At 42.3% G+C, this 26,857-nt stretch overlaps 1 protein-coding gene across 4 annotated transcripts; it reads right to left on the reverse strand.

The window, feature by feature from the left end:
* Positions 1–833: 833 nt before the first annotated feature.
* MSANTD3 (Myb/SANT DNA binding domain containing 3) lies at positions 834–21,840 on the reverse strand. 4 transcript variants are annotated; one of them, XM_043540326.1, is made up of 4 exons: positions 21,665–21,840; positions 21,274–21,425; positions 10,212–10,661; positions 834–3,743 (listed from the first exon to the last, which is right to left on the reverse strand). In XM_043540326.1, exons 3-4 carry the CDS (start codon positions 10,627–10,629, stop codon positions 3,334–3,336), a joined length of 828 nt encoding a protein of 275 aa, XP_043396261.1. In that variant the 5' UTR covers positions 10,630–10,661; positions 21,274–21,425; positions 21,665–21,840; the 3' UTR covers positions 834–3,333. The 4 variants fall into 4 exon arrangements, with proteins under 4 accessions (XP_043396261.1, XP_043396262.1, XP_043396260.1 ...); XM_043540327.1 differs by lacking the exon at positions 21,665–21,840 and adding an exon at positions 21,489–21,648 and having other exon boundaries at positions 21,274–21,349; XM_043540325.1 differs by lacking the exon at positions 21,665–21,840 and adding an exon at positions 18,967–19,103 and having other exon boundaries at positions 21,274–21,648.
* Positions 21,841–26,857: the final 5,017 nt, after the last annotated feature.

A 26,857-nucleotide genomic window follows, 5' to 3' on the forward strand; every position in this document is an offset into this window, starting at 1 on the left:
AACTCTGGGCCAAATACCTCACCGGTATAAGTTATCATCCTTGGAGTTAAACCAGGGATAATTTTGGCCCATCATGTTCAGTTCTGGGTACTTTAATACTAGAGAGATGTAAACAATTTGGAGGAAATTCAGAGAAGAGAAACAAATAGTTTAGGGCTGCTGGGATTTACTTATGAGAAAAGATTTAGAAAAAACCTAAGAATCTTGGCCAAACAGCTAGTGGAGGATATTAGGATGTAAGCCAGAAAGAAGAGAGAGGAACAACTTTAAGTGTTTTCCAAGGGGATATATATTAGGACTAAAGAAGATAGACCCAAACAAATGACAATTTAAGCTTAATACCAAGGGGAAATTCCTAGCAGTGAGGTCTATTTTACTAGGTAATAATCAATCTCTCAGCCAAGTGGTGGAAACCCAATCGCTCAAGTCATTTAAAACTAGCCTAGATAAAGTACTCAACAAAGACAATACAGGGAATAATCATTCTGTAAGTCTAGTTGGATCCTTCTCTTCCGAGTGTGGGTGGCTATATGATCAGTAAGACTTCCTTATATAAATAATGTTCCAATGTCCCCAGACATCTTGTGGTACTCAATACCATGTCCCTAGGCATAATACTCACATTAGCTATCCTTTCCTTAAGCTCTTTATCTTGGTTCTTTCCAATCCTTCTGCTATACTTTTTTACAACAGTGACTGAATCAAAGTCCCTCTTGCCCACTCTAAATGCCGTACATTTTGGTTTCATAATTAATACAAGCACTTCTCTGTGTGAATAAGGCTCTAAGAGTGTATATCCAATCTGAGACATCACCAACTTGGTAATCTGAAAATACGTATAATTTAAATGAATTTATTTGGAATATAAAAATAAAAACAACGTATCTCATAAGCAGTGCTATCACCATAAAGAGTCAAAAATGAGGTGATATCACAATCTCCTTGGAGCATGCTGTATTGTCTTCTAGGCCCATCCCATTTAAATCCACATTCTCTCTTCACTCCTGCTCCCTCCCCAACTCTCAAGATGTCTCTTTTCCTCACCTTCTGATACCATTTTTATGCTGTGTAGTTTTGAGTGGTTTTCAGTCAGTAGCAGTGTGGGAAGGGCCTTGTCAGTGTGACAATAATATATATTCTCCTCCATCCCACCTTTTATCATAGGTGAATGCGCCGTCACTATCTCCACTCAAAGCATTCTCACCCCCTAAACCACAGATCATGACCTCAGACCAAGAATTGCCCTCTGCAATCCCAATTCTCCTCTTTAATTCCCCCTACCCGGAGTCATAGATTATTGCCCCACACTCCAACATTGTGTTCCTTTCAGGCCAACAGAATTAGTACCCTCTGGCCCCACTGTCTTCTCCTTCCTACAGCCAATTTGCCAGAAGAGGGAGTCCATCCACACTAAGAATGGGATTTTGCTCCCCAATAGAATTGCCCCCTTTAGATTTCATACCAGACTCATGTTTGTACCTGCTGCATGTCCGCCAGAACTGATTTTGTCAATCATTCAGGAGGAGCAGCACTGAAACAGCACCACTCTCTTCACTTTCACCACTAACGTGCAGACAGCATATTATGACTGACAGGAGCAAAGCCTACAAGTATGCATCAGCAGCAGGGAAAAGTGACCAAGAGAAAAATAAATACGAAAGCTTGCAGCAGGAAGGCAATCTAGAGAAGAGGGAGGATGGCACCTTTTAAAATTTGTTTTCATTTGAAAAATACTGCTAATATATGGTTTTCTTTTCCAATTATCTGTGGGGAAAATACATTTAAAATAATGGAACTCTCAATTTTATAACTGAATAAAAAATAAGGGGTTTTCTGCTCATTCCGTGTCACTTATTTAAAATGCCTCTCCCCCCCCAAAAACACCTTTTCAGATAGAGGAAGATCCTTTAGAATAAACCTCTAAATTTGTTCTAAAATGTGCACTTTAATACTTTACCCTTGGTTTCGTATTGCCCATTTCCCAGCCCTTGTCTTCTTTAGACTAAGATCTTCAGGGTGGGGGCAATCTTTTATTATGTGTACGTGTAGCACCTAGCACAAGAGGGCACCAATTTCTGTTGCGGCCTCTAGGTGCTATTCTGATACATATAAGTAAATAAAGACAACAGGAATCCCTGGTTGATAGCAGAGGCAGGGGTGGCTCTGGGCTGATGTGTGGAACACAGCCAAACAGACAGAATTCACAGGTATAGGGCACTGCACTAAGTGAAAATCGGCCTTTACCTCTATAAGTATGTTGAGTTGGTGAGAAAAGAGCAGGATCCACAACAGACGTTACTTCTAATTAGGAGCAAGATCCAAATCCATTAGCTGGCTGCTGGCAGGAATTACTTGTTGGCGAGATAGCCAGCTGCTTCTCAAGAGTTACACGAAGCAGCGGAAAAGCTTTTATCCACAGACTGATGTCAGGTGTACAGTACAGTTAAGACGCTGGCTTCTTTCTCTAGCAGCTGCAGTAGCATGCTTCCCTCACATACTTCTAGTTCCTGAATATATATCTGGGTGATAGGATAGGACTGAGAGAGGGGAGCCAAAAGTAGCTACTTCTGGGAAAATATCCTCTTCTTTCCCTCTTTCCAACAGTTATGGCCCTAGTAGCTAGCAAGCCAGTGCCCAACCATCGTCTCAATCAGCCAGCTGGTTGGAGGTTTTGATTTCCTTTCCCTGCAAACTACCTACTAGAATGCTCCTCTTGTCTCCTCACTGGCTCCTTCATTTTCACTTACCTGCTGCAGAGGAGGAATAATAAATAAAATAATAAAAAAAGAAAGACCGGGGAGGGGATTTCCTCTATGTCCCTGTATAGCAATTGGGTTACTGCCTGTCAAATATCTGCTGTGTTCAGTGTGAGAGCAAAGAATGACTCCAACCCCTGCCTTCAACCAGGAAATGGAGGAAAGGGCTAGAAAACAAGCAACATAATTTAAAGTGTAAAGTTGTAAAGCCGAAGTTTTAAAACATACTCAAATTTCAGGTATGTCTACTCTACGGGAACGTCCTATATTTAAAAAGGGCAGTTGGAAGTTGAGAGAGGAACAAATGTTATGCTCACAATTCACAAGTACTACTGTGCATATCTGAAACTCAAAGAAGATACAATTTACTTTCAGAGCTCACCCACAAATGAACTATAGAACTTTCCCTTATTAGACTCATCCAATCTGTATTCCTAGATGGTATTAAGGAGTCCAAACATGTTCACTATTGACTGAACATCCATTCTGTCACACTACATTAATTTTAATAGACCCTCTTGCCAATACACCTTAGTAACAATGTGCTCAATCTGATTTTCTCTGCCCACCATAAATTCTAGGGCGAATTAGGAAAGGGTCTGTTAAAGGATGATACAGGCCATTCTTTTGTGATGGTCTGCAGTTTTCTCTCCCAATACATTTTCTTTTTATTTAGCACTTCCATTTTTATCCTGTGTTCTTCTTCAGCCATCTCACACTCCCTTTCTATCTGTTGTATTTTTGCCACATGCACTTCATTCATTTGTATCAGCTGCAGTTGTAAAATTGACATTTGCTGGTGATGCTCTTCCTCATGCATCTTTTTCAAAGCACCCTCCTGAGTGGCTTTACTTCGGTAGTTTTTATTTGCTGTTATTCTGACAGCTGAACATGATGGCTCAGGTTGGGAGGTGCCTTCACATATTGGGAAATGTACTATCTCTTTCTCTTCATCACACAGTTCTCTGTTTGAGACAGCAAATGATTCTGCAAAAAACAGCAAAAAATGGTAAGATACCCTCTTTTTTTCAAACAGCGTGATTGTGTAAGGAATAACACAGTCATCAGTCAACACATGCATACCTTGTGCTTCTGTAATGTAATGTAGGCGCCACCAGGTGATACAGTTATCTAAATATTTAGCATTCCCTTTATATTTTGACAGAGCATGTGAAAAGTTCTTCAATCTCTCTCCTAGAATTGTACCTGAGGTAAGGAAGCACTGGCTCCTACACTAAACTAGAGATTTAGTATGCTATTTACCCCTTAGGCACCACTCCCGTACACCCCAGAAGTATGCATTTTTAAATCGATTTATGTAGCACCCAATTACATCAACCTTACCTTGAGATGTGCCTTATTAGTGCCATTGAAATAAATAGGACTATTTGTTCAACAAAACACTACTGAGACTAAAGGCGTTAGGAAGTAGGAGTACTGTTACAGATCATCACCATGTGTGTACCATAAATAGAATATTAACAATTACAAAAACAAACAGATCACTTTGTTTAGAGAAATATTAGGTAACAATGCAGTCAACTTTTTCTTTTTAATACCAAGTTACAGGACAATCCTTCTTACACAACCTAAGGCACATTGTCTCACCTTATTTGTGCAAAGAACTATATTTAGACAACAACAAAGCAATGCAAATCCATTATACTTATTTCATTTGGTATTTTTTTAAAAATAGTAATATTTCTTTAGCAGGTGAGTGCATTCTCTCTTAGTAGTGAATAAATGGTAACCAAATGCTATGGTAATAAAAATAAGTAATAATCACTACATATCTCCCCTTTCTCTAATTTTACTGTGTATGTACGAGGTACACTTTTTATAACACTTTTTTAGTCATTTATTTAACTTGGTCAATTGTTTCATTTCCAGTGACAAGCAACCAATACTCTAGTGCAGGGGTGGCCAACCTGTGGCTCTGGAGCTCTTCATCCACATGCAGCTCTTCAGAAGTTAATATGTGGCTCCTTGTGCAGGCACCGACTCCGGGGCTGGAGCTACAGGCGCCAACTTTCCAATGGGCCAGGGAGTGCTCACTGCTCAACCCCTGGCTCTGCCACAGGCCCCGCCCCCACTCCACCCCTTCCTGCCCCCTCCCCTGAGCCTACAGTGCCCTCACTCCTCCCCCTTCCCACCCCCGAGCCTCCTGCACGCCACGAAACAGCTGATCAGGAGGTGTGGGGAGGGAAGGAGGGGGCAGGGCTGCCAGTGGGTGGGAGGTGCTGGGAGCGGGGGTGGGGGAGCTGATGGGAGGCTGCTGACATATTACTGTGGATCTTTGGCAATGTACACTGGTAAATTCTGGCTCCTTCGTAGGCTCAGTTTGGCCACCCCTGCATCTACTAACCGATGAGAGATTAATTCTTTATTTCTTTGAATAAGGCCATCTCTACCAGCGGCTCTTTTGGTTTTCAAGTGCATCTCAGTGCTTTCATAAATTGGAGCTATGCATTATTGCGTAAAAATAGATCTAGTGGCCCCTTCAAAGCTCCCTTCTGTGTCATACTAATGAGAGCCAGTGAAGGAAATAATTCCCTATAATGCAAGGGGTATAGTAGGTGCCCTCCTGCAGGGTCACCCCACCTGTACTCTCAATGAATAAAGGCCGGCCTCGCTAGTGCTCAACTTGTCTCATAAATGTCTCAAGTATTCTTCCATGCTGCTTTTTTCAAAATATATCTGCCAGCCTTCCATCTCATTCAAATCCTTCCTAAAACCCCTTTCAGTACATAGTTTACCAAAAACGTGTTTTAACACCTTTCTTGACCTATCAGGACATATGTATGTCTAACCTGAAGCAATGTTTAATCGTGTCTTTAGCCTATGCCCTTCCTTGCCCCTTTTCTTCCAGGTTGTAACTTCACTTGTCCCTTAAGACTATAATCTAAACAGAAGCTTTTTGGAGCATGGACTTGTCTTATGTTTCCTGTGAAGTATATACCACACTTGTGTACACTACAAAATAAAATAATAAATACTAATAATCTTGTAGAAATTCTGGAAATCAGTGATTTTCATCTGGAAAGCAACTGACTGGTTATGTGGAGTTATATCTAAGTAGTAATGAAAAAGGATTATTTTTGTACATTATATAAGTGGCTTCAAGCCATCTGTGCACTTTCAGTGGAATATATTTTATTCATTTCCCCTCTAGAAGCACAGGTAATAGATTTTATTTTGGCAGTGGAACTGCGTGCATGGGTGGTGAGAAATGCTGGGGCTATTTGTCTTCTCATGGCACTGGAGCAGGAAATATCTCACTAGGCAATTTTTTTAAAGATTTGGATCACCCCCCAGTCTCTTAAAAAAAAAATTAACCAGTGATGCTCAGGAAACTGTCTGAATTTCAAGAAGTTTCAGTATGCCAAACCAATGTTCCCAAATCTGTTGTCCTTTCGATAAGCTACAATGAGATAGTGCTAGAGTTTGTTTATCCTATTCTCATAGTACTGGAGTTTTGGTGCCTGGAAATCAATATTATTTCCATTTGCATTCAATAAAATGGCATTTTCTGTGACAAATCGTGCAACAGAAAAGGATCTACAGAATGGGAAACTGTTTAGCTGCTGTGGATGAATGATAACCATTAAGATGGTAGTCTGGCTCATTCACTAGTTCAAGAGGTAGGAAATCTTTCAGGGTGAGTAGCACCTCTATCTTACAGGATGTAACATCTTCTAGTTTTTATCCCACACTCTTTCTGTAAGAGGTTGAATACCACAACTGAGATATTTACCTGAGTGGAGAAGTGGGATAAATGAGTCAATATTTTAAAAAATCAGGGACAAAAAGGATTGGCAGTTTCAAAGTTTAAAGTGCACTAGTCTGCTACACTATTACATCAAGTCTTCATGGTGCCACAGGATGGAGAAGGAGATGACATGTTTAAGGTGAGCTATTTACATGAGAGAGTGCCAGGGCCACCCTCAAGAGAGAGAGGGTCAACATAGTAACCTTTGGTTCAAGTTGCATTACATTTTTATATTGAAAGAGTTTACTTAAGAATATAAGAATGGCCATACTGGGTCAGACCAAAGGTCCATCTAGCCTAGTATCCTGTCTTCCGACAGTGGCCAATGCCAGAGATCCCAGAGGGAATGAACAGGTAACCATCAAGTGATCCATCCCCCATCGCCCATTCCCAGCTTCTGGCAAACAGCAGCTAGGGACACCATTCCTGCCCATCCTGGCTAATAGCCATTGATGGACCTATCCTCCATGAACTTATCTAGTTATTTTTTGAACCCTGTTATAATCTTGGCCTTCACAACATACTTTGGCAAAGAGTTCCACAGACTGACTGTGAGTTGTGTGAAAAAATACTTCCTTTTGTTTGTTTTAAACCTGCTGCCTATTAATTTCATTTGGTGACCCCTAGTTCTGGTGTTATGAGGAGGAGTAAATAACACTTCCTTATTTACTTTCTCCACACCAGTCATAATTTTATAGCCCTCTATCAAATCCCGATTTAGTAGTCTGTTTTCCAAGCTGAAAAGTCCCAGTTTTATTAATCTCTCGTCATACAGAAGCCATTCCATACCCCTAATCATTTTTGTTGCCCTTTTCTGAACCTTTTCCAATTCCAAGATAGCTTTTTTGAGATGGGGCGACCACATCTGCACACAGTATTCAAGATGTGGGTGTTCCATGGATTTATATAGAGGCAATATGATATTTTCTGTCTTATTATCTATCCCTTTCTTAATGCTTCCCAACATTCTGTTCACTTTTTTGACTGCTGCTGCACATTGTGTGGATGTTTTCAGAGAACTATCCACAATGACTCCAAGATCTGTTTCTTGAGTGGTAACAGCTAATTTAGACCCCATCATTTTATATGTATGGTTGGGATTATGTTTTCCAATGTGCATTACTTTGCATTTATCAACATTGAATTTCATCTACCATTTTGTTGCCCAGTCACCCAGTTCTGTGAGATTTTTTTGTAGCTCTTCACAGTCTGCCTGGGACAACTATCTTGAGTAGTTTTGTATCATCTGCAAATTTTGGCACCTCATTGTTTACCCCTTTTTCCAGATCATTTTAGTAACACCACTATTTACCTCTCTCCGTTCTGAAAACTGACCATTCATTCCTACCCTTTGTTTCCTATCTTTTAACCAGTTACCAATTCATGAGAGGACCTGCCCTCTTATCCCATGACAGCTTACTTTGCTTAAGAGCCTTTGGTGAGGGACCTTGTCAAAGGCTTTCTGAAAAATCTAAGTACACTATATCCACTGGATTCCCCTTGTCTACATGTAATAGATTGGTGAGACATTATTTCCCTTTACAAAAAAAACATGTTGACTCTTCCTCAACCAATTATGTTCATCTATGTGTCTGACAATTTTGTTCTTTACTATAGTTTCAACCAGTTTGCCCAATACTGAAGTCAGGCTTATCGGCCTGTAATTGCCAGGATCACCTCTGGAGCCCTTTAAAAAAATTGGCGTCACATTAGGTATCCTCCAGTCACTGGGTACAGAAGCTGATTTAAATGATAGGTTACAAACTACAGTTAGTAGTTCTGCAATTTCACATTTGAGTTCCTTCAGAACTCTTGGGTGAATGCCATCTGGTCCTGGTGACTTATCGCTGTTTAGTTTACCTATTTGTTCCAAAACCTCCTCTTATGACAGCTCAATCTGGGACAGTTCCTCAGATTTGTCACCTCAAAAGAATGGCTCAGGTTTGGGAATCTCCCTCACATTCTCAGCCGTGAAGACCGATGCAAAGAATTAATTTAGTTTTTCCGCAATGGCCTTATCGTCCCTGAGTGCTCCTTTAGCCTCTTGATCGTCCAGTGGCCCCACTAGTTGTTTAGCAGGCTTCCTGCTTCTGATGTACTTAAAAAAAATTTGCTATTACTTTTGAGTTTTTGGCTAGCTGTTCTTTGGAAAACAATCTCAACTATACATATAAAATGATGGCGTCTAAATTAGCTTTAACTACTCATGAAAGAGATCTTGGAGTCATCATGGATCATTCTCTGAAAACATCTGCTCAATGTGCAGCAAGAGTCAAAAAAGCTAACAGAATGTAAAAAAACATTAGGAAAGGGATAAATAAGACGGAAAATATCATAATGCCACTATATAAATCCATGGTACACCCACACCTTAAATACTGTGTGCAGATGTGGTCACCCCATCTCAAAAAAGATATATTAGAACTGGAAAAAGTACAGAGAAGGGCAATAAAAATGATGAGGGGTATGGAACAGGTTTCATATGAGGAGAAATTAAAAAAACTGGGACTGTTCAGCTTGGACAAGAGACGACTAAGGGGGGATACGACAGAGGTCTATAAAATCATGAGTGGTGTGGAGAAACTGAATCAGGAAGGGTTATTTACCTTTTCATATAAGAACCAGGTGTCACCCAATGAAATTAATAGGCAGCAGGTTTAAAGCAAAGATAATGAAGTATTTCGTCACACAATGCACAGTCAGCCTGTGCCACTCATTGCCAGGGGAAGTTGTGAAGACCAAAAGTATAAGTGGTTCAAAAAAGAATTAGATAAGGTCATGAAGGAGAGTCCATCAGCGGTTATTACCCAAGATGATCAGGGATGCAACATCATGCTTTGGGTGTCCCTAATCCTCTGACTGCCAGAAGCTGGGACTGGATGACACATGATGGATCACTTGATAAACTGCCCTTTTCTGTTCATTTTCTCTGAAGCATCTGGCACCGGCCCCTGTTGGAAGACAGGATACTGGGCTAGATGGACCATTGGTCTGACCCAGTATGGCCATTCCTGTGTTTAGAAAGTTGGTTTTACAGTATTTTATCTGCATGCTGTCATGCTACTATATTATGTCCTGTGTGAGATATGTAGGGTTTTTTAAAGTTGTTAGAATAGATTTATTCCACTGCAGTGACAGTCCAGAAAAAGATGTGGAAAGTTTTGTGGGTTTTTTATATGTTTTATTAAGAGTTCATTTAAAAAAAATAAAAGGCTGGAGGGGAGCATAGGGAATTCTTGCCTCAGAGGATAACATCTAAACTTGCTGCTTGTGAGAAAGAAAATAGCTGGTGATCAAACAAGCAAAATGATGCTTTTTAAACAATCAGAAGTGCCCTTTGGGACTTTCCTCTTCCTCTTCTGTGTGATGGCTATCAGGAAATAGATGATCGGTCCACATCTAGAAAGGTCAGCTGTTTAAATGACAACCAGTAACTTAAAAATGTACATAGTTTTCTTCAAACTTGTAAAAAGAATCAGATTTTACTACTGTGTATCTAGTGAAATATACAGAAGGCCTCAGTATTTTTGCTGTGAAATGACTTTTTAATAGCCAGCAATAAAATTTTAAATAGAGAGATTTACACTGCTAAATTGAACCCCTCTAAAAATAGAATAAATAATGAAAATGCATACACACCCTTAACTAGAACAGTGTTACTTGGATCACTATAGTAGCATTTATACCTTGGTTAGAAGCATCAGGTTGATATTCAGAATCTTCTTCTGGTGGACTCTGTAAAAAGTACATTTGCTCAGGCATCATGCTGGCAATCTTCTCTTTCCCTATGATGTGAGTATTTATAAGTGGACTAATACTTCTTTTTACTTTCTCACGTCTTTCATGTGCCATTATCTTTTTTGTCCGTGCCTTGATATTTTCCCAGCATTTCTTTAACTGCTTGAAATCTCGTAGTGATACACTAGGTTGAGAATTATATTCATGGGCAAGCGCTTGCCAAGTACGTTGTTTCAATGCAATAGTTCTTGCATCGCTTTTTTTACACTCAAGTACATATTTGTATTTTTCAACTAATGCAAGCAGCACACTCTTTTCCACTTCTGAGAAGTATTTAGCAGGTTTTATTATTTCGTGGTTTTGCATTTTCTACTGTTTCTCTAGGAAGCCAAAAAATCCTATAAAAACAAAATGTAAAAACAAATAAGGATTGGTTGTTCATTCCGGCATCAAATAATTATATATCAGCAAAGGATTCCAAAATTATGCCTTCAGTTAATAATTTCTAAAGTTGTAATTCTACAAGGCTTCCTTTTTTATATGATAGCTGAATAAAATGTTGGGATAACTAGACAAAATATTCAGGTTATCTATAGTATAAATATCAGCTCTTATACAACAACACCTAACTAAACTGTTATGTAACAAGCACATGATACAGGATAAGCTTCCCACCTTAATTATGATTGGCAGGCCAGCGATGCCACTGTATCATAACATTAAATAACTATGTGTAGCTATAAAAGTGTTTAACTTACAGAAATAATTTGATTTAAAAGGGATATCCAGAGGGTCATCTATGCTACCCCCGTCATTCCAGCAAGTGAGATTTTAGAATTGTTACTGCATAATTGCTGGCTTAATGTCTAAATCTAGCCGTGAATAGCTCCAGTGAAAAGGATTCCACAACCTTTTTTGCAGCTGGTTTCCTTGTTTATCTAATGGTTATAAAGTTTGCCTAAAATTGAACATACATTTTTCCTGCAGCATTTTAAAACAATTATTTTTGTTCCATCCTTGCTGATTGAGAATAACCAGCCTCTATCCTCTTCCCAACAAACCCTTCTAATTATTAAAATTCATGGCTCTACTATAATAGCGCAAATTATAATATCCCAATTATAAAATGCGGTGTTTTGGGCTTGCCATAGAAGTAGTCATAAGATTTTTGAAACATGATCAAATATCTTGAAATGTATTTGTTTATTGTAATTTTCTTTTAGTCAATATGTTTCCCCCCAAGTGTTCTAAATCACTCAGTCTTATTTCATTCTACAATATTATAGGACAGAGAATTCTGCCTTTCTACAGAAAGCCCTATTGGAGGACTAAAGATATTTGGAAAAATATCATGAGGTTGGGAAGAGACAGGGTTTGAATCAGTAGACTTGAGTGCATTTTATGGAGAGGGCCAGCCTCTCTGGGTATGTCTACACTGCAATGTAAGCCTGGGTTCGGATTCAGATTTGAGCCTAAACCCTTCTTCCATTTACACACAAATCTGTCTGAATCAGGACAGTAAGCCATCTGGACCCAAGAGCCGGTGGGGGTGGGCCCGAGCCAGAGTCCAAACTATCATTTGCAGCATGGATGCAAATTAAAGGAATTGGCACATGAAATTGCAAGCCCATTATCAAGAATTTTTAATGAATCTGTAAACTCAGGGGTTGTACCGTATGACTGGAGAATTGCTAACATAGTTCCTATTTTTAAGAAAGGGAAAAAAAGTGATCCAGGTAACTACAGGCCTGTTAGTTTGACATCTGTAGTATGCAAGGTCTTGGAAAAATTTTTGAAGGAGAAAGCAGTTAAGGACATTGAGGTCAATGGTAAATGGGACAAAATACAACATGGTTTTACAAAAGGTAGATCGTGCCAAACCAACCTGATCTCCTTCTTTGAGAAAGTAACAGATTTTTTAGACAAAGGAAATGCAGTGGATCTAATTTACCTAGATTTCAGTAAAGCGTTTGATATGGTGCCATGTGGGGAATTAGTAGTTAAATTGGAAAAGATGGGGATCAGCATGAAAATTGAAAGGTGGTTAAAGGGGAGACTACAGCGGATCCTACTGAAAGGTGAACTGTCAGGCTGGAGGGAGGTTACCAGTGGAGTTCCTCAGGGATCGGTTTTGGGACCAATCTTTTTATTACTGACCTCGGCACAAAAAGTGGGAATGTGCTAATAAAGTTTGCAGATGATACAAAGCTGGGAGGTATTGCCAATTTAGAGAAGGACCAGGATATCATACAGGAGGATCTGGATGACCTTGTAAACTGGAGTAATAGTAATAGGATGAAATTTAATAGTGAGAAGTGTAAGGTCATACATTTAGGGATTAATAACAAGAATTTTAGTTAGAAGCTGGGGATGCATCAATTAGAAGTAATGGAGGAGGAAAAGGACCTTGGAGTATTGGTTAACCACAGGATGACTATGAGCCGCCAATGTGATATGGCCATGAAAAAAGCTAATGCGGTCTTGGGATGCATCAGATGAGGTATTTCCAGTAGAGATAAGGAGGTGTTAGTACCGTTATACAAGGCACTGGTGAGACCTCACCTGGATACTGTGTGCAGTTCTGGTCTCCCATGTTTAAGAAGGATGAATTCAAACTGGAACAGGTACCGAGAAGGGCTACTAGGATGATCTGAGGAATGGAAAACCTGTCTTCTGAAAGGAGACTCAAGGAGCTTGGCTTGTTTAGAGCCTAACCAAAAGAAGGTTGAGGGGAGATAAGATTGCTCTCTATAAACATATCAGAGGGATAAATACCAGAGAGGGAGAGGAATTATTTAAGCTCAGTACCAATGTGGACACAAGAACAAATGGATATAAACTGGCCATCAGGAAGTTTAGACTTGAAATTAGACAAAGGTTTCTAACCATCAGAGGAGTGAAGTTCTGGAATAGCCTTCCAAGGGAAGCAGTGGGGGCAAAAGACCGATCTGGCTTCAAGATTAAACTCAATAAGTTTATGGAGGAGATGGTATGATGGGATAACATGATTCTGGCAATTAATTGATCTTTAACTATTCATAGTAAATAGGCCCAATGGCCTGTGATGGGATGTTATATGGGGTGGGATCTGAGTTACTACAGAGAATTCTTTCCTGGGTATCTGGCCAGTGAATCTTGCCCATATGCTCAGGGTTCAGCTGATTGCCATATTTGGGATCGGGAAGGAATTTTCCTCCAGGGCAGATTGGAAGAGGCCCTGGGGGTTTTTCAACTTCCTCTGTGGCATGGGGCGTGGGTCACTTGCTGGAGGATTCTCTACATCTTGAAGTCTTTAAACCATGATTTGAGGATTTCAATAGCTCATACATAGGTGAGAGGTTTATTGCAGGAGTGGGTGGGTGAGATTTTGTGGCCTGCATTGTGCAGGAGGTCAGACTAGATGATCATAATGGTCCCTTCTGACCTTAATATCTATGAGTCTATGAGCATGGATGCAGCTTGGGCCTGGTTCCCCAGATACATCCTGAAAGTCCACCAACAGTATATTCCACGGTCCTATGGACCAGTGTTCTTTGGCCTTTCTATCCCATGACTAGCCAATCAACTCCCAGGAAACGGAAGCAACCCCCCCAGGTTCAAGTACAGGTGCTCATCGTTTAACCTTTCCATTTTATTCTGATCTCTGAACTGGAAACAGAGTGAACCATCTCACGTGTTAGCTATGGCAACTGATAAGAAGTCCTTTGCTGAGCACGCTGCTACTTGGTCATGGGACCACAGTCAGATTCTGGCAAATCTCTAGTGTGATGAGAGCAAGAGGTTCAGCTTCAATAAGAGTGCCAGAAATAACCATGTGTATCAAGAAATGTTGGAGAACCTGGCAGCACAGGAGTGTGTTCTCTATTATGAGTCCAGGCAGTCCCTGTGGTAGGTATATAATCCATGTGTGCAGGATTAAGAGGCCATATTGTTGAGCGGAGGGGTGCATATAGTCCATAGACAGCTATAGTCCAAGCAGGCTACATCGTGAGCCATAGCTGCACCAGGGTAACTGCATGAATGCAGACAGCTTTCAGCAGCTCACAGAAGGCAGTAATCCATGTGGAAGCTTGCGCAGCATCTTGCTGATTTCATGTATTTTCATCCAACCCCAGGTGCTGATAGTTGCAAACTTTTCCTACATTAGACACTCCAGATGGGAGTCACATTTTGGGGAAAGGCATACTGGTTGGGCCCTCCTCTGTAAGTCACCAGCCCATTCCCCTTCTCGATGTGTTGTCAGTCACAAAAACCTCATTAGCATACAAGGTGGCTTGCACCTGGTAGCTTGAGGCAGAATATCCCTTTGCCATTCAGGAACCTCCAGAATCATTATGTCCTCTAGAAGGTTTGAATGCTTGAAAGGATTGTGAAAACATGTAGAAAACCCTGGCAAGGGGCATCACCCTCACACCTCCCCAAGGCTGAAATTGTCTGCAATATTTAAAAAAAGATAGATCAGTTGTAAATTTCACCATACCATTAGGTGTGAAGGCTTTACACTCCGCTTAATTCTCAAGTGTTTCCATGGAGCCTCGGGGAAACCCTTGCTCTCGGAATATACTGAAGCACTCTTTTACCAAGTATCATTTTTTGGCCTTGAGATTTCAAGGACACTTTTGGTGGTAATGTAGTAAACCTTTTCTGAAGCATGCACACAATAATGTCCTGTTTCATTTCTGTTTTCAGGCCCTTCTATCTCTGCAGGACAGCCACAGTCTGGCAGAAGCTGGGGATGTCACAATGCGATCAAAGAGGAAATGTGTCCACAACAGCTTTATGGTGCACACCATGGACAGGGCCAGCCAGCAGTTTCAGTACCAGAGGGAGAAGGATTCACAACAAATTGAAAGGCAAAGTCTGATGAAGGACTTTCAGTGAAGTTCCTTCAGCAGGAAAAAGGAGGGGAAAAGACACAGCACAGCAGAAAGACCGGTTTGAGAGGTTGCTTGTGCTAATGACTGGGAGAGTGCAGGCCTCCACTTCACCTACACTTCCTGTGCCAGCACCATGGCTGGTGTCCCCTCCATGCTACCATGTCCTGCAGATCAGGAACCCATTGGATAATTTTGTGCTTGGGTGGCCCATGCAACCAGGACTGAATGCTAGTTGGACTGGGCAAATGTACCCTCTGTAATCTTCCACACCTGTGCAATCCTCCACCCCTCTGCAACAGCGCCAAGTGCATGCAAAATGCACTAGAAGGGCAAAGAACATGGGGCTGCGGACACTCTGAGGTAGGGGAATCTTTTTTTTTTTTTTTTTTGTGGCACTGGTTTCACAGGTTTAGATAGCTCACTGTTTGAGATACGCACTTTTTTATTTTGTTTTGGTCATTTCCTGGCAACTGGCTTATACATTTTTAAAATAGTAATTTTTAATACATTCATGTTAACATATAAAGGCTTTGAATTCATTAACAGTTTATCATCATCACTGCAGATGAACTACATAACACATGCATTTCAAAGAACAAATATAAAACCATGATGAGGCATAACTGGGAAGTCGTATGCAACAAAACATCTCAATATAACTTTTCAAATCCACAAGTAAAAACCTGAGTTCATCTCCTCCATAAGAAAATGCATAAGAGCCAACCAGGACCCTCCACAATAGCATAAGCAGTCATTCCATGCATAATTAAAAATTCATAACGATCACTGCCCTCCCTAGCATACAGCGATAATACTTCATTTATTTTGATATTGCTGTATGGAGACAGTGATAAACATACTACTCTCTCTCATCCATTGGTCCATGGAAGGCCATAACTTGGGCACACAAAGCATCCCTAATTTCTGTTGCACTTTCCGGCTGAGTGTACTGGTCTAGCAATCCATTAGTGTCAAGAGTCTACTCTGAATGAAGTTGCTCACCTTTGGCTGCACAAAGCTTGGGAAGAGCACAGTGATGCAGACGGCATTGATAACACTGGAATCCAAACAGTTCTATGAACAGCACCAGCAGGATTTCCATCTGCCAAATGCACTTTCAACCACCATTCTGCACCTACTGAGAGTGTGATTAAACTTTCTTTTGCCCAGCCTCTGAGATCAGGGTACGGTTTCATAACCCAGGACAAAAGGGGGTCTTCCGCAGCAGGGACAGTTACTCCATTTATGACAATGTCATTTGGTGGGCAACAGTGTCTCAGCCTGTCCATGATGGTAACTCCGGATTGGGGAAAAACCCTGTCATCATGCACTTTGCCAGTGCAGCCTATGTTGGCATCCATGAATCAGCTTCTTTGGTTGACGAGGGCCTGCATAACAATGGAGTCCCTTTGCAGTTTTATGTACTCATCTGCTCCTTGAGGATGGTAAAACTATGGGCACATGAATCCCATCAGTGGCCCCTGCACAGTTTGGAAACCCCACAGCCACTTGCCAACACCAAACTGGTTAGCAATGGACCTGTAGGAGTTAGAAGTAGCCAGCTTCCAGACAGTTATAGCAACCCGCTTCTGGACCAGCATGTCCTTTCCTCATTCTTGTGCTGGGGCCAGCTGTTCACAAAAGCTCCAAAAACATTGCTTTCTTCATGCAAAAGTTCTGGACACACTGCTGGTCATCCAAGGGCTGGATGATAATGTAATCCCACCAGTCTATGCTTGTGGCTCTGCTCCACAAGCACCAGTCTACACAGGGGCATTAGCTGCTTACAACTCTTGGTATAGTTGCATCAGCCAGTTGGAGTCTCCCATGTCTGTATCATTCTCCTCCACTGAGAGGTACCTTTGGTAGGTCAGAAAATGCTGTCAAAATGTCCACCAACCTCTGATGGATGCTCTGACCATTCCTAAACAGGAGCAAAAGCGTGCCTCAATCCACATTACCGGCTCTGGTTGACAGGAGCATGCAGACCCAAAAGATAACTTGGTGTTGGCAGGCTGAGACAACTTCCAGTAAAGTGCCATGGGATGGACAGTCAAGTTTCCTCACAGTGCACCATGAATGAAGAGCTAGAGCAGCTACACCAGGGGGAGGGTGCCAGAAAGCCTGGGATAAGCTGGTTTGACTCTGGTCTGCATAGTGAGGTCTGGGATGCATGAGCATGGGTGTGAAAAATTCTAAACCCAAGGTCACTAATCAATGTGGACAGTCAAATGTGGCTTAGAAACCCATGCCCAGAGACTCCCGGTCCCATAAACCCAGGCTTACATTGCAGTATAGACATACCCTCTATGGATCTTTGGAGTCCATCATCCTCTGGTGTATACTGCTAATACCTGGACCTCCCTTCCGCCAAAGGAAAAGGCGCATTGACAGCAAAGAATGGGAATTTCCAATAGCATTAGTTATGGAGTAATTTTCCTGTGTGTTTGACAGAAGATTTTGCTGCAAAGAGTATCTTTTCCTCTTGTCATGTTCCCTCCCTGCTTAGCCACTTTCCCTAAAATCATGTAGCCCCAAAGACTTGTGAGGTTGCACAGAGAAGGTTTTGTGCAGTCAGAAGAGACCTATTAAGACATTTAGTTAATCTCCTTGCCAATGCAGTATTCTTCGCTACAACACACACTCTAGTAGATTGTCCAGTGCAGTGAGGCTTCCTTATTTCCCTGAGGAGTACATTCCAAAATGGAATAGATTTCACTGTACAAATATGTTTTCTGGTATTCAGCCTAAATTTTTCCTTTCTACATTTCATCCCACTAAGTCCTAGTTAGTCCTCCCTGTACCACCTAAACAAATACTTTCCTTCAAACACATTTACAGTCAGCTATTCTTATCTCCTTTCTCAGTAGACAACTGATTTATTAATATTTTCAGAATGAGTGACAGAAGAAATAAGCAAAGGTCAAAAGAAGGAAACAAAAGACAAAAGAGGAAATACAAAAAAATCCAACAACCCTCAAAACAGAAGAAAGAAAATCAGAAAGAAGACTGTATCTGAGGGGATAAAAAAGAACAGACTAGGGGGTAGGAATTGCAGCAAGATGGACAGGAAATAAAATAAGGAGCTCAGCCTCAAGGAATAAAAATACAGTTGAGAGGCTGGGACTGAGAGAAATAGTAAAGACAGAGGAGGAAAATACTGCTTCCTTCTATTTGGCCATTTACTGTATTGCATCTTGATTTTTCATTTTGTAAGGAGAAAAAAGGTGGAAAAAGAGAGGGAGCTGGGTGGCTTGCAGAGGAGGGAGGACCCTCTGCTGTGACACTTCCTGCCTCACATCATGGCAGATGTCCCCTGTTTCTTTGTAAAAATCTGGTCTCCCCACCTGATGACAGAGAAGTTCCTCTGTGTCCTGTAATCCTAGCAGTGCACATACTATATGCGCAAAGAAACCCTGAAAGCAAAAGCAAACCAGGTATTCTAATTGCTGCATTGAATACAAAGAAAAATATACCAGCTTTAAAAGTGTTCTTAAATATAATGAAAAAAACAATTTAACAACAAGAGAAGAAACTGCCATCTGTGATGACGCAAACTAGGAATGAGTAGATAAACTTTCCTATTAGCATTAGAAATTAGTAAGTTTCAAAATTGCTGTTAAGTAAAAATCAATGCGCTCTGCTGACTCATCCATGTTACTCAGGTCATTCTAACATACCACACTGCTCAGCAGCTTCAAACAGCCTCCAAAACCAAAACTAAAACTTTGAAACGAAGTGTGGCATTTCTTCCCCCAAAAAATGTATAGAGGTCCATGAGGACAATATTCATTCGTATATCAGTGGCAAGTTTAAAGTCCAATACCTTGTGACTAGGACTAGGGAAAGGGGGAGATTTCTGCTTTCCAATGGGCCATGCTGTACTTGCTTCTACCTCTGGAAAAGTGAGTGATGTTGTGGTTCAAAGGTTCAATCACTCATGAATAATGCAGCCATCTGAAACTTACAAGTAAACGTTTTATACCACACCTTCATGTATTACTAATATTTATTATTTGCATTGTGGTAGCACCAAGGAGCCCTCATCATGGACCAGAAACTAGGCACTATGTAAATACAGAACAAAGAGACTGTCCCTGCCCCAAAGAGCTTACGATCTAAATATTCATTCTCTCTCTCACACACACATATATACTTACTATTATAATCAGATCTTCACATGTACATACAGTCTGCATGTGCCCCCATGGAGCAGGCAGGGTCATGGCCTGACTCCATTAGAAGGCTTAAGAGACTGCCAAAAGTTGTTTGAGATACCTAATGACTAAATGCATCAAGAATGTGCTTTGAAGCACCTTCTCTTAGATACTTCATCTGCTTGCTTCAATATGTCGAGGCACATTTCTAGTCATTAGATAACTAAGAAGTGCCTTGAGACATCTCAAAGCATCAGATCTTTTGAAAAGGTGCAGCGAGATACATCAATACGTTTGTCCCTTACATGTGCTGAACAACTTCTGTCAGCCCTTTGGCTATTCCATGGAAGAGGAGAAAGAACTCCTTTAGCCCACATCCCATGGAACAAATAATCTCCATGAGATATGGGCCATGGACTATAAATGTGCCCAGTAAAGATTTCTAGTAAGCAGAAATCTTTGTTGAAATGGAAGTAATTTTCTGTGCATGTCCCACAGGATCAATATGGGAACAAGTTAGGTACATGAAAAACTGTTACATGGTAAATCCTGAGAAACAAAGGACTAAGTATTCTCACACCCTTACCTGTTCCCATACAAATTCCTCTTGCAGTCACAAGCATGTGCAGAAGATAATTTGAGTATGCCCAACGTTCTATGCTGGCATAGGGCATAAACAATACATACTTTGCATTAAAAAACAAATTAGTGGATTAAAAGTTACATACTGTGCAAACTGAAATCTTTATTACTCTCAAATACTAAACTATTTTCATTCCACCTTATCTTGGAAAGCATACTTCCATGAGGACTAAATGTTCAACCTTTTTATATTTGGCTGTTTTTGAGTTATTTATTGGCAAAAGTAGATTGGGAGAATTATTATATTTTAAAAAGCTACACACAGAGAAGGAACAAAGCAGGTGTGTATTATTTTATACACACACAATACTCTAACTCCAACATCTGCATCAATTTCATGTGTACCTTTAAAAAAATTATTTTCAAGCTGAGCCCAAGGATGGGCAGAAGACACATTTTTGAGAAAGTTACGAGTAAGAGAAGATAGAATTAGAATGGAAAGCCTTACCCAACCCTATCTTTAGTTTTCATTAACCACAAACATTATGCTATATATGGATATCATCTGCTATTTAACTGCAGCCATCTCGGGGGAGGGGGGTGGTAAAGTTTAATTCATTTAACAACACACAGCAGCATTACAGACAGTAATGGTTGAGCAGGAAAATGAAGAAAAAATTATCCAATTTAAGTTAAAGGAAAAAATGAGAGTAGATAATATAATGATCAGAATTAGAAGTTGGTCATGACACCATGGCTAAAACCCTTGTTTTTAGGGGGCGGGGCAAAATGGCATTGGATTTGTAATGACCCGAAGCAGTCAGGATATTAGGTTTACAGCTCATTCAAATGATGGAACTGCCAACAACCCAGTGTCCCACTTTCCTACAGCATCTAGGTTTTCCTCAGTGGTCTCCTATCCATGTATCACCTAGGGCTGACCCTATTTAGCTTGAGATGTAACAAGATCATAGTGCGAGACAGTACGGCTGCAAGTATGATTTCTCTAAAAGCAGATTTTCCACTATGTGAATTCACAGTTGTCTTTAAATACTTTGTAATGAAAAATACATTACTAATCATGAGAGGTATACATAAACTATAATATTAATATTAAAAATCATTTTTTTAAAATCTCTTTTCTAATCCTGTTTTAGTACAAAGTGTTAATAGTTACTGTGGGTTGTTAGATAAAAAGACAGGTAATTAATTACAGTCCACAAACCTGTTTGTATTCCTGTAATAGCAAAATAAAATTTTAAAGCAACCCAACCTACTAGTTATGGAGGACATCAAAAGCAGTTTGTGTAAGGCAAGAGGTAACAGAGGCAGGTTATTATTTCTAATGTTTTCCTGGAATCTCTTTTCAAAATAGACAGAAATATGAATCCTACCAGGCTTTCATGCATCAGGACATCTCAAGCATTAAGAGCTTGTTCTTATTTCCTTGCTGGTTCCTTCTTTCCTCTTCTAGTTAAATGAAACAGAACAGATTCTAGCCTGACAAAGAAGAATGCACCACCCAATGCATACATACAGGCTGCAGCTGATACACAAATACAGAAACATAAACCATGGCAGAAATAATGAAAAATGTTCATGTTATTACCCCAAGTCCCAGGAAGGCCTCGCTCTGTTGTATATGTAAAAATAACCCCACCCTTAGATACCAAAGCACAGCTCAAATGATTTCTCTGTACTCTTAACAAAGCACCACGATTACCAATCTAATCCCCTCCCCCTACTCCGTTACTGTGTCGGGGCTGGGCCTTTTTCCTTCTTTACCTCCCTACCGGCAGGTCAGACACCACTCCTTCAGCTCCTACCAAACTCCGATCTGGATTTCCCTGCCCTTCCGAGTGAAATCAAATGAAAGGAATCCATTTCATGCATGTTACAGTCGAGGAAGATCCAAAGTGGATGAGTGGGTGGATGTTATTTTCATTTATTTATTTTAGGGGATCTGACCACCTGTATCCCACATGCCAACTTTTAGACTTGATCAAGAGGGAGAATTTGGTTTGATGTAGGAAAAATAAAAAAAAAGTTCCTGGTTCCCCTACAAAGTTCCAAAATATCAGGTGCAGTATCCTGCATTTTAGAAGATTCTCAAAGATAACCTGCAAAGAATGAAAAACCAGGCTTGTGACATTTTTAGTAGATGATGAAGACCTGAAAGATTTCCCTTTCCTGGCTTTTACCACTGCCCTCCCCTTCCCGCCCTCCCCGAAATTCTGGTCTGCTGAGCCTGGAAGACTTCGGAACTAGCGAAATCACAAGAAGAGTGAAAGCTAAGGGAGAAGTGTTTTTAGTCAAACTGTTTAGAATGACAGGTTTCAGAGTAACAGCCGTATTAGTCTTTATTCACAAAAAGAAAAGGAGTACTTGTGGCACCTTAGAGACTAACCAATTTATTTGAGCATGAGCTTTCGTGAGCTACAGCTCACTTCATCGGATGCATACTGTGGAAACTGCAGAAGACATTATATACACAGAGACCATGAAACAATACCTCCTCCCACCCCACTCTCCTGCTGGTAATAGCTTATCTAAAGTGATCATCAAGTTGGGCCATTTCCAGCACAAATCCAGGTTTTCTCACCCTCCGCCCCCCCCCCCCCCCCCACACACACACACAAACTCACTCTCCTGCTGGTAATAGCCCATCCAAAGTGACCACTCTCTTCACAATGTGTATGATAATCAAGGTGGGCCATTTCCTGCACAAATCCAGGTTCTTTCACCCCCTCACCCCCCTCCAAAAACCACACACACAAACTCACTCTCCTGCTGGTAATAGCCTATCCAAAGTGACCACTCTCCTTACAACATGCATGAAAATCAAGGTGGGCCATTTCCAGCACAAATACAGGTTTTCTCACCACCACCACCACCCCCAACACACACACAAACTCACTCTCCTGCAGGCAATAGCTCATCCAAACTGACCACTGAGGTTGATGGTGGGATGGAAATTGTTGAAATCATGGTGGAATTCCTCAAGGGCTTCTTTTCCATGGGTCCAGATGCACGTTGTAAGGAGAGTGGTCACTTTGGATAGGCTATTACCAGCAGGAGAGTGAGTTTGTGTGTGTGGTTTTTGGAGGGGGGTGAGAGGGTGAGAGAACCTGGATTTGTGCAGGAAATGGCCCACCTTGATTATCATACACATTGTGAAGAGAGTGGTCACTTTGGATGAGCTATTACCAGCAGGAGAGTGAGTGTGGGGGGGGGGGGGGGCGGAGGGTGAGAAAACCGGGATTTGTGCTGGAAATGGCCCAACTTGATGATCACTTTAGATAAGCTATTACCAGCAGGAGAGTGGGGTGGGAGGAGGTATTGTTTCATGGTCTCTGTGTACATAATGTCTTCTGCAGTTTCTACAGTATGCATCCGATGAAGTGAGCTGTAGCTCACGAAAGCTCATGCTCAAATAAATTGGTTAGTCTCTAAGGTGCCACAAGTACTCCTTTTCTGTTTAGAATGAATTGTTTTTGTTAACTGTCTCAGTTTCTGCATTGACTGCACTCCCCTCCGCCCCCAGCCATCTTTCTGGTCTTCCTTGAAGGCACCCTCTTAAGGTTTCTAGCTCCCAACCGTTACCTCCTCTTGGGAGGAGGACACCTGTGTCTCTCTCCCTACAGAGGGAGAATTTAGGCTTATAGTCCCTATGCACTTCACTGTGGTTTCTCCAGCATCCAGAACCAGTGGTTAACATTTCTCCAGGAGCTATTACAGTTACCAACCAGCCTTCACAAAGCAAACTGCTCTTGTTCTTAGAATAAAAACATTACATAGAAGACATAGAGAAGACAATAAAAACCTATCCTCATGCTAATAGCATACTAGAGGTATCCCAACTTCCAATAGCAGCAGGACATCTGGGCAGCTGGCCAAGATGCAAGCTGGATCCATTTCATGCATGTTACAGGGCAGCCACATGCTAGAACAGTCTGTCAGAATTAGCAGGCAACTAGCACTATCCCCTTGAGGTCACCTGGTTAGACCCTTGTTTGTGGATCAGCTGGACCTTGGATAATTAGCATGGGCCTATTTTAGGAATCACAGGTGTTTACCTCAGTAAACATATTAGGGCTCTGAACATTCACACCCAGAGGTGACTCATCAGTCTCAGAAAACTGATCACAATTAGGTGTCAATCTTTCAAACCCCAATGCTGGCTGTGCTCTTTTGGCTACAAGTCTATGGGCTTGGCTACACTTGCGAGTTAGAGCACATTAAAGGAGACCCGGGCGCACTAGCTCACTACCCGTCCACACTGGCAAGGCATGTAGAGCGCTCTGACTCCGCAGCTAGAGCACTCCTGGTACTCCACCTTGGCAAGTGGAATAACGTTTGGTGCGCCCCTGCTGGAGCCCCGCGGTGCCAGTGTGGACGCCCTGCTCTGTTAGTGCGCTCTGATCAGCCTCCAGAAGTGTCCCACAATGCCTGTTCTAGCCACTCTGGTCATCACTTTGAACTCTAGTGCCCTGCCCTCAGGTGACCAACCATCAGACCCGCCCTTTAAATTCTCTGGGAATTTTGAAAACCCCCTTTCTGTTTGCTCAGCCAGGCGTGGAGTGCTCTCAGCGAATCTTTCCAGGTGACCATGCCTCCACACACCAGGCGATCCCCAGTATGGAGCAATGGCAAGGTGCTGGACCTCATCAGTGTTTGTGGGGAGGAAGCTGTCCCGTCCCAGCTGCCCTCCAGCCATAGGAATTATGATACCTTCGGGCAGATATCAAGGGACATGATGGAAAGGAGCCATGACCGGGACACACTGCAGTGCAGGATTAAGTGAAGGAGCTGCGGAATGCCTACCGCAAAGCCTGCAAGACAAACAGCCGCTCCGGTGCTGCCCCTGTGATCTGCTGTTTCTACAAAGAGCTGGACACAATACTTGGGGGTGACCCCACCTCCACTCCGAGTGCCACCATGGATACTTCAGAGCCCAGTTCAACAAGGCAGGAGGAGGAGGAACAAAGCGGGAGTGAGGGTGCTGAGGCGGAAGAAGACACCCCAGAATCCCTAGATGCATGCAGCCAGAAGCTGTTCTCGCCAGGAGGAAGGTAGCCAGTCGTGGCGGCCAGTGCTTGGGGAAGGACAAACACCAGAGGAGGTTCCCGGTAAGCGGCTTTTATTTTGGGAAGGAAGTTATTCAGTGCGGGCTCTTGGGGCGAGGAGGGTTAGGGCTGCATGCATGCCTAGGTGCGGAATAGGGCACTGATGTGCTCTCTCACATCGTGGTAATCGGCCTCAGTGACCTCTTCAAAGGTCCCATCCAGAACTTGGGCAATGCGCTTGCGCAGGTTTCTCGGGAGAGCCACTGTGGTCCTTGTCCCAGTAAGGCTAACTTGTCCGCGCCACTGTGCCGTGAGGGGCGGGGGGACCATTGCTGCACACAGGAAAGCTGCATTTGGGCCAGGGCAGAAGCCGCATTGCAGTAGGAAGACCCTCCCTTGCTTCCCAGGTCACCCTCAGCAGCGAGATACTTTCCAGGATGAACTTCTGTGGAAAATGTGGGGTCACTGTTCAGTATAGGGGCCCCCTGCCGCTGTTGGCTCTCCCCAAGACACAGAAACCCAGAGGACAGTACAGCCGTGAAACAATCAGTCACACTTGACCCTGTGCTTACTCACCATTTTGGGGCTCCCGTGGGTTATGTGCACTCGTTTTGGGATGGGCAAATTATGCTATTGTGTAGACTGTGCTTGCCCTTAAGTACGGAGGAATCGTTGCTCTGTCTGGTGTGAACAATGCTGCCTCTGTTAAGTGTTGCATTTTGCCTTTACAGATGAAACCTTGAGATCTCAGCCGTCGGTGTTATCACCGGCCAAAAGACTCCAAAGAATCACAAAGAGGCCACGTAGAAGCAAGGAAGACATGTTGCATGAAGTAATGCAGCATTCAAGTAATGAAAATCAAAAAGTGCAGGAGTGGTGGGACAGTGAAAGGAGGATCCGCCAGCAGAATGAGGAGCGCTGGCACAAAAGCGCGGTGCTCCGGCAGCAAAACACGGATCGGCTGATAAGCATAATGGAGCGCCAAGCGGACGCTATCCAGGTGCTCGTAGCTATACAGGCGGAGCACTACCGTGCCCGCCCACCCCTGCAGCCCTTGTCCCAAAACTCTTTCCTTTGTGCCTCCATGTCACCTCCAACCCACTTTCCCCAACATCCGGGTTCTTACTGCCACCAGCTGCCTCCAACACCTGTAGCTTCACCACCCAGCCCTGAAAACTACCACCCTTAGTCACTGCACTCAACCCCCAACACCATGCAGTATAGCCATCCTGAAGTGCAGCACTCATTGCATAGCACTCCAGACAGGAAGGCTGAGTATGATAACAGGACATACACAAATCTGTGATTGTACCGTTCCCCGCCCCACCCCCTTGCCCTTTCTGTTTCTTTTCAATAAATGAATTTTCTTTTCAATAAATGGATTTTTTTGGCTTTGAAAACATTCTTTATTATTGTATAAAGTAAAAGATACCTTAGCCCAGGAAAGAAACAGGCACTGCAAGTCAGCGTAGCAAACATAGATTCCTACTAACATTGGAACCACTGCACTTCACTCCCATGGAGGGCACCAGACATTACTGGTGGCTTTCAGCCTCAAATTGCTCCCTCAAGGCATCCCTAGTCGTTGCAGCCCCGTGCTGGGCCCCTCTAATAGCCCTGCTCTCTGGATGTTCAAATTCAGCCTCCAGGTGTTGAACCTCCGAGTTCCATGCCTGAGTGAATTGTTCACCCTTCCCTTCACAAATGTTATGGAGGGTACAGCACGTGGATATAACCGTGCGGATGCTGTCATCGGCCAGGTCCAGCTTCCAATACAGAGAGCACCAAACAGCCAAAAGCACACTCCACAGTCATTCTGCACTGGCTCAGCCTGCTGTTGAACGACTTCTTGCTGCTGTCAAGGCTCCCTGTGTAGGGTTTCATGAGCCACGGCATTAAAGGGTAAGGGGTG

This window comes from Chelonia mydas, chromosome 2 (genome assembly GCF_015237465.2).
Source record: "Chelonia mydas isolate rCheMyd1 chromosome 2, rCheMyd1.pri.v2, whole genome shotgun sequence".
Taxonomy (NCBI): domain Eukaryota; kingdom Metazoa; phylum Chordata; order Testudines; family Cheloniidae; genus Chelonia; species Chelonia mydas.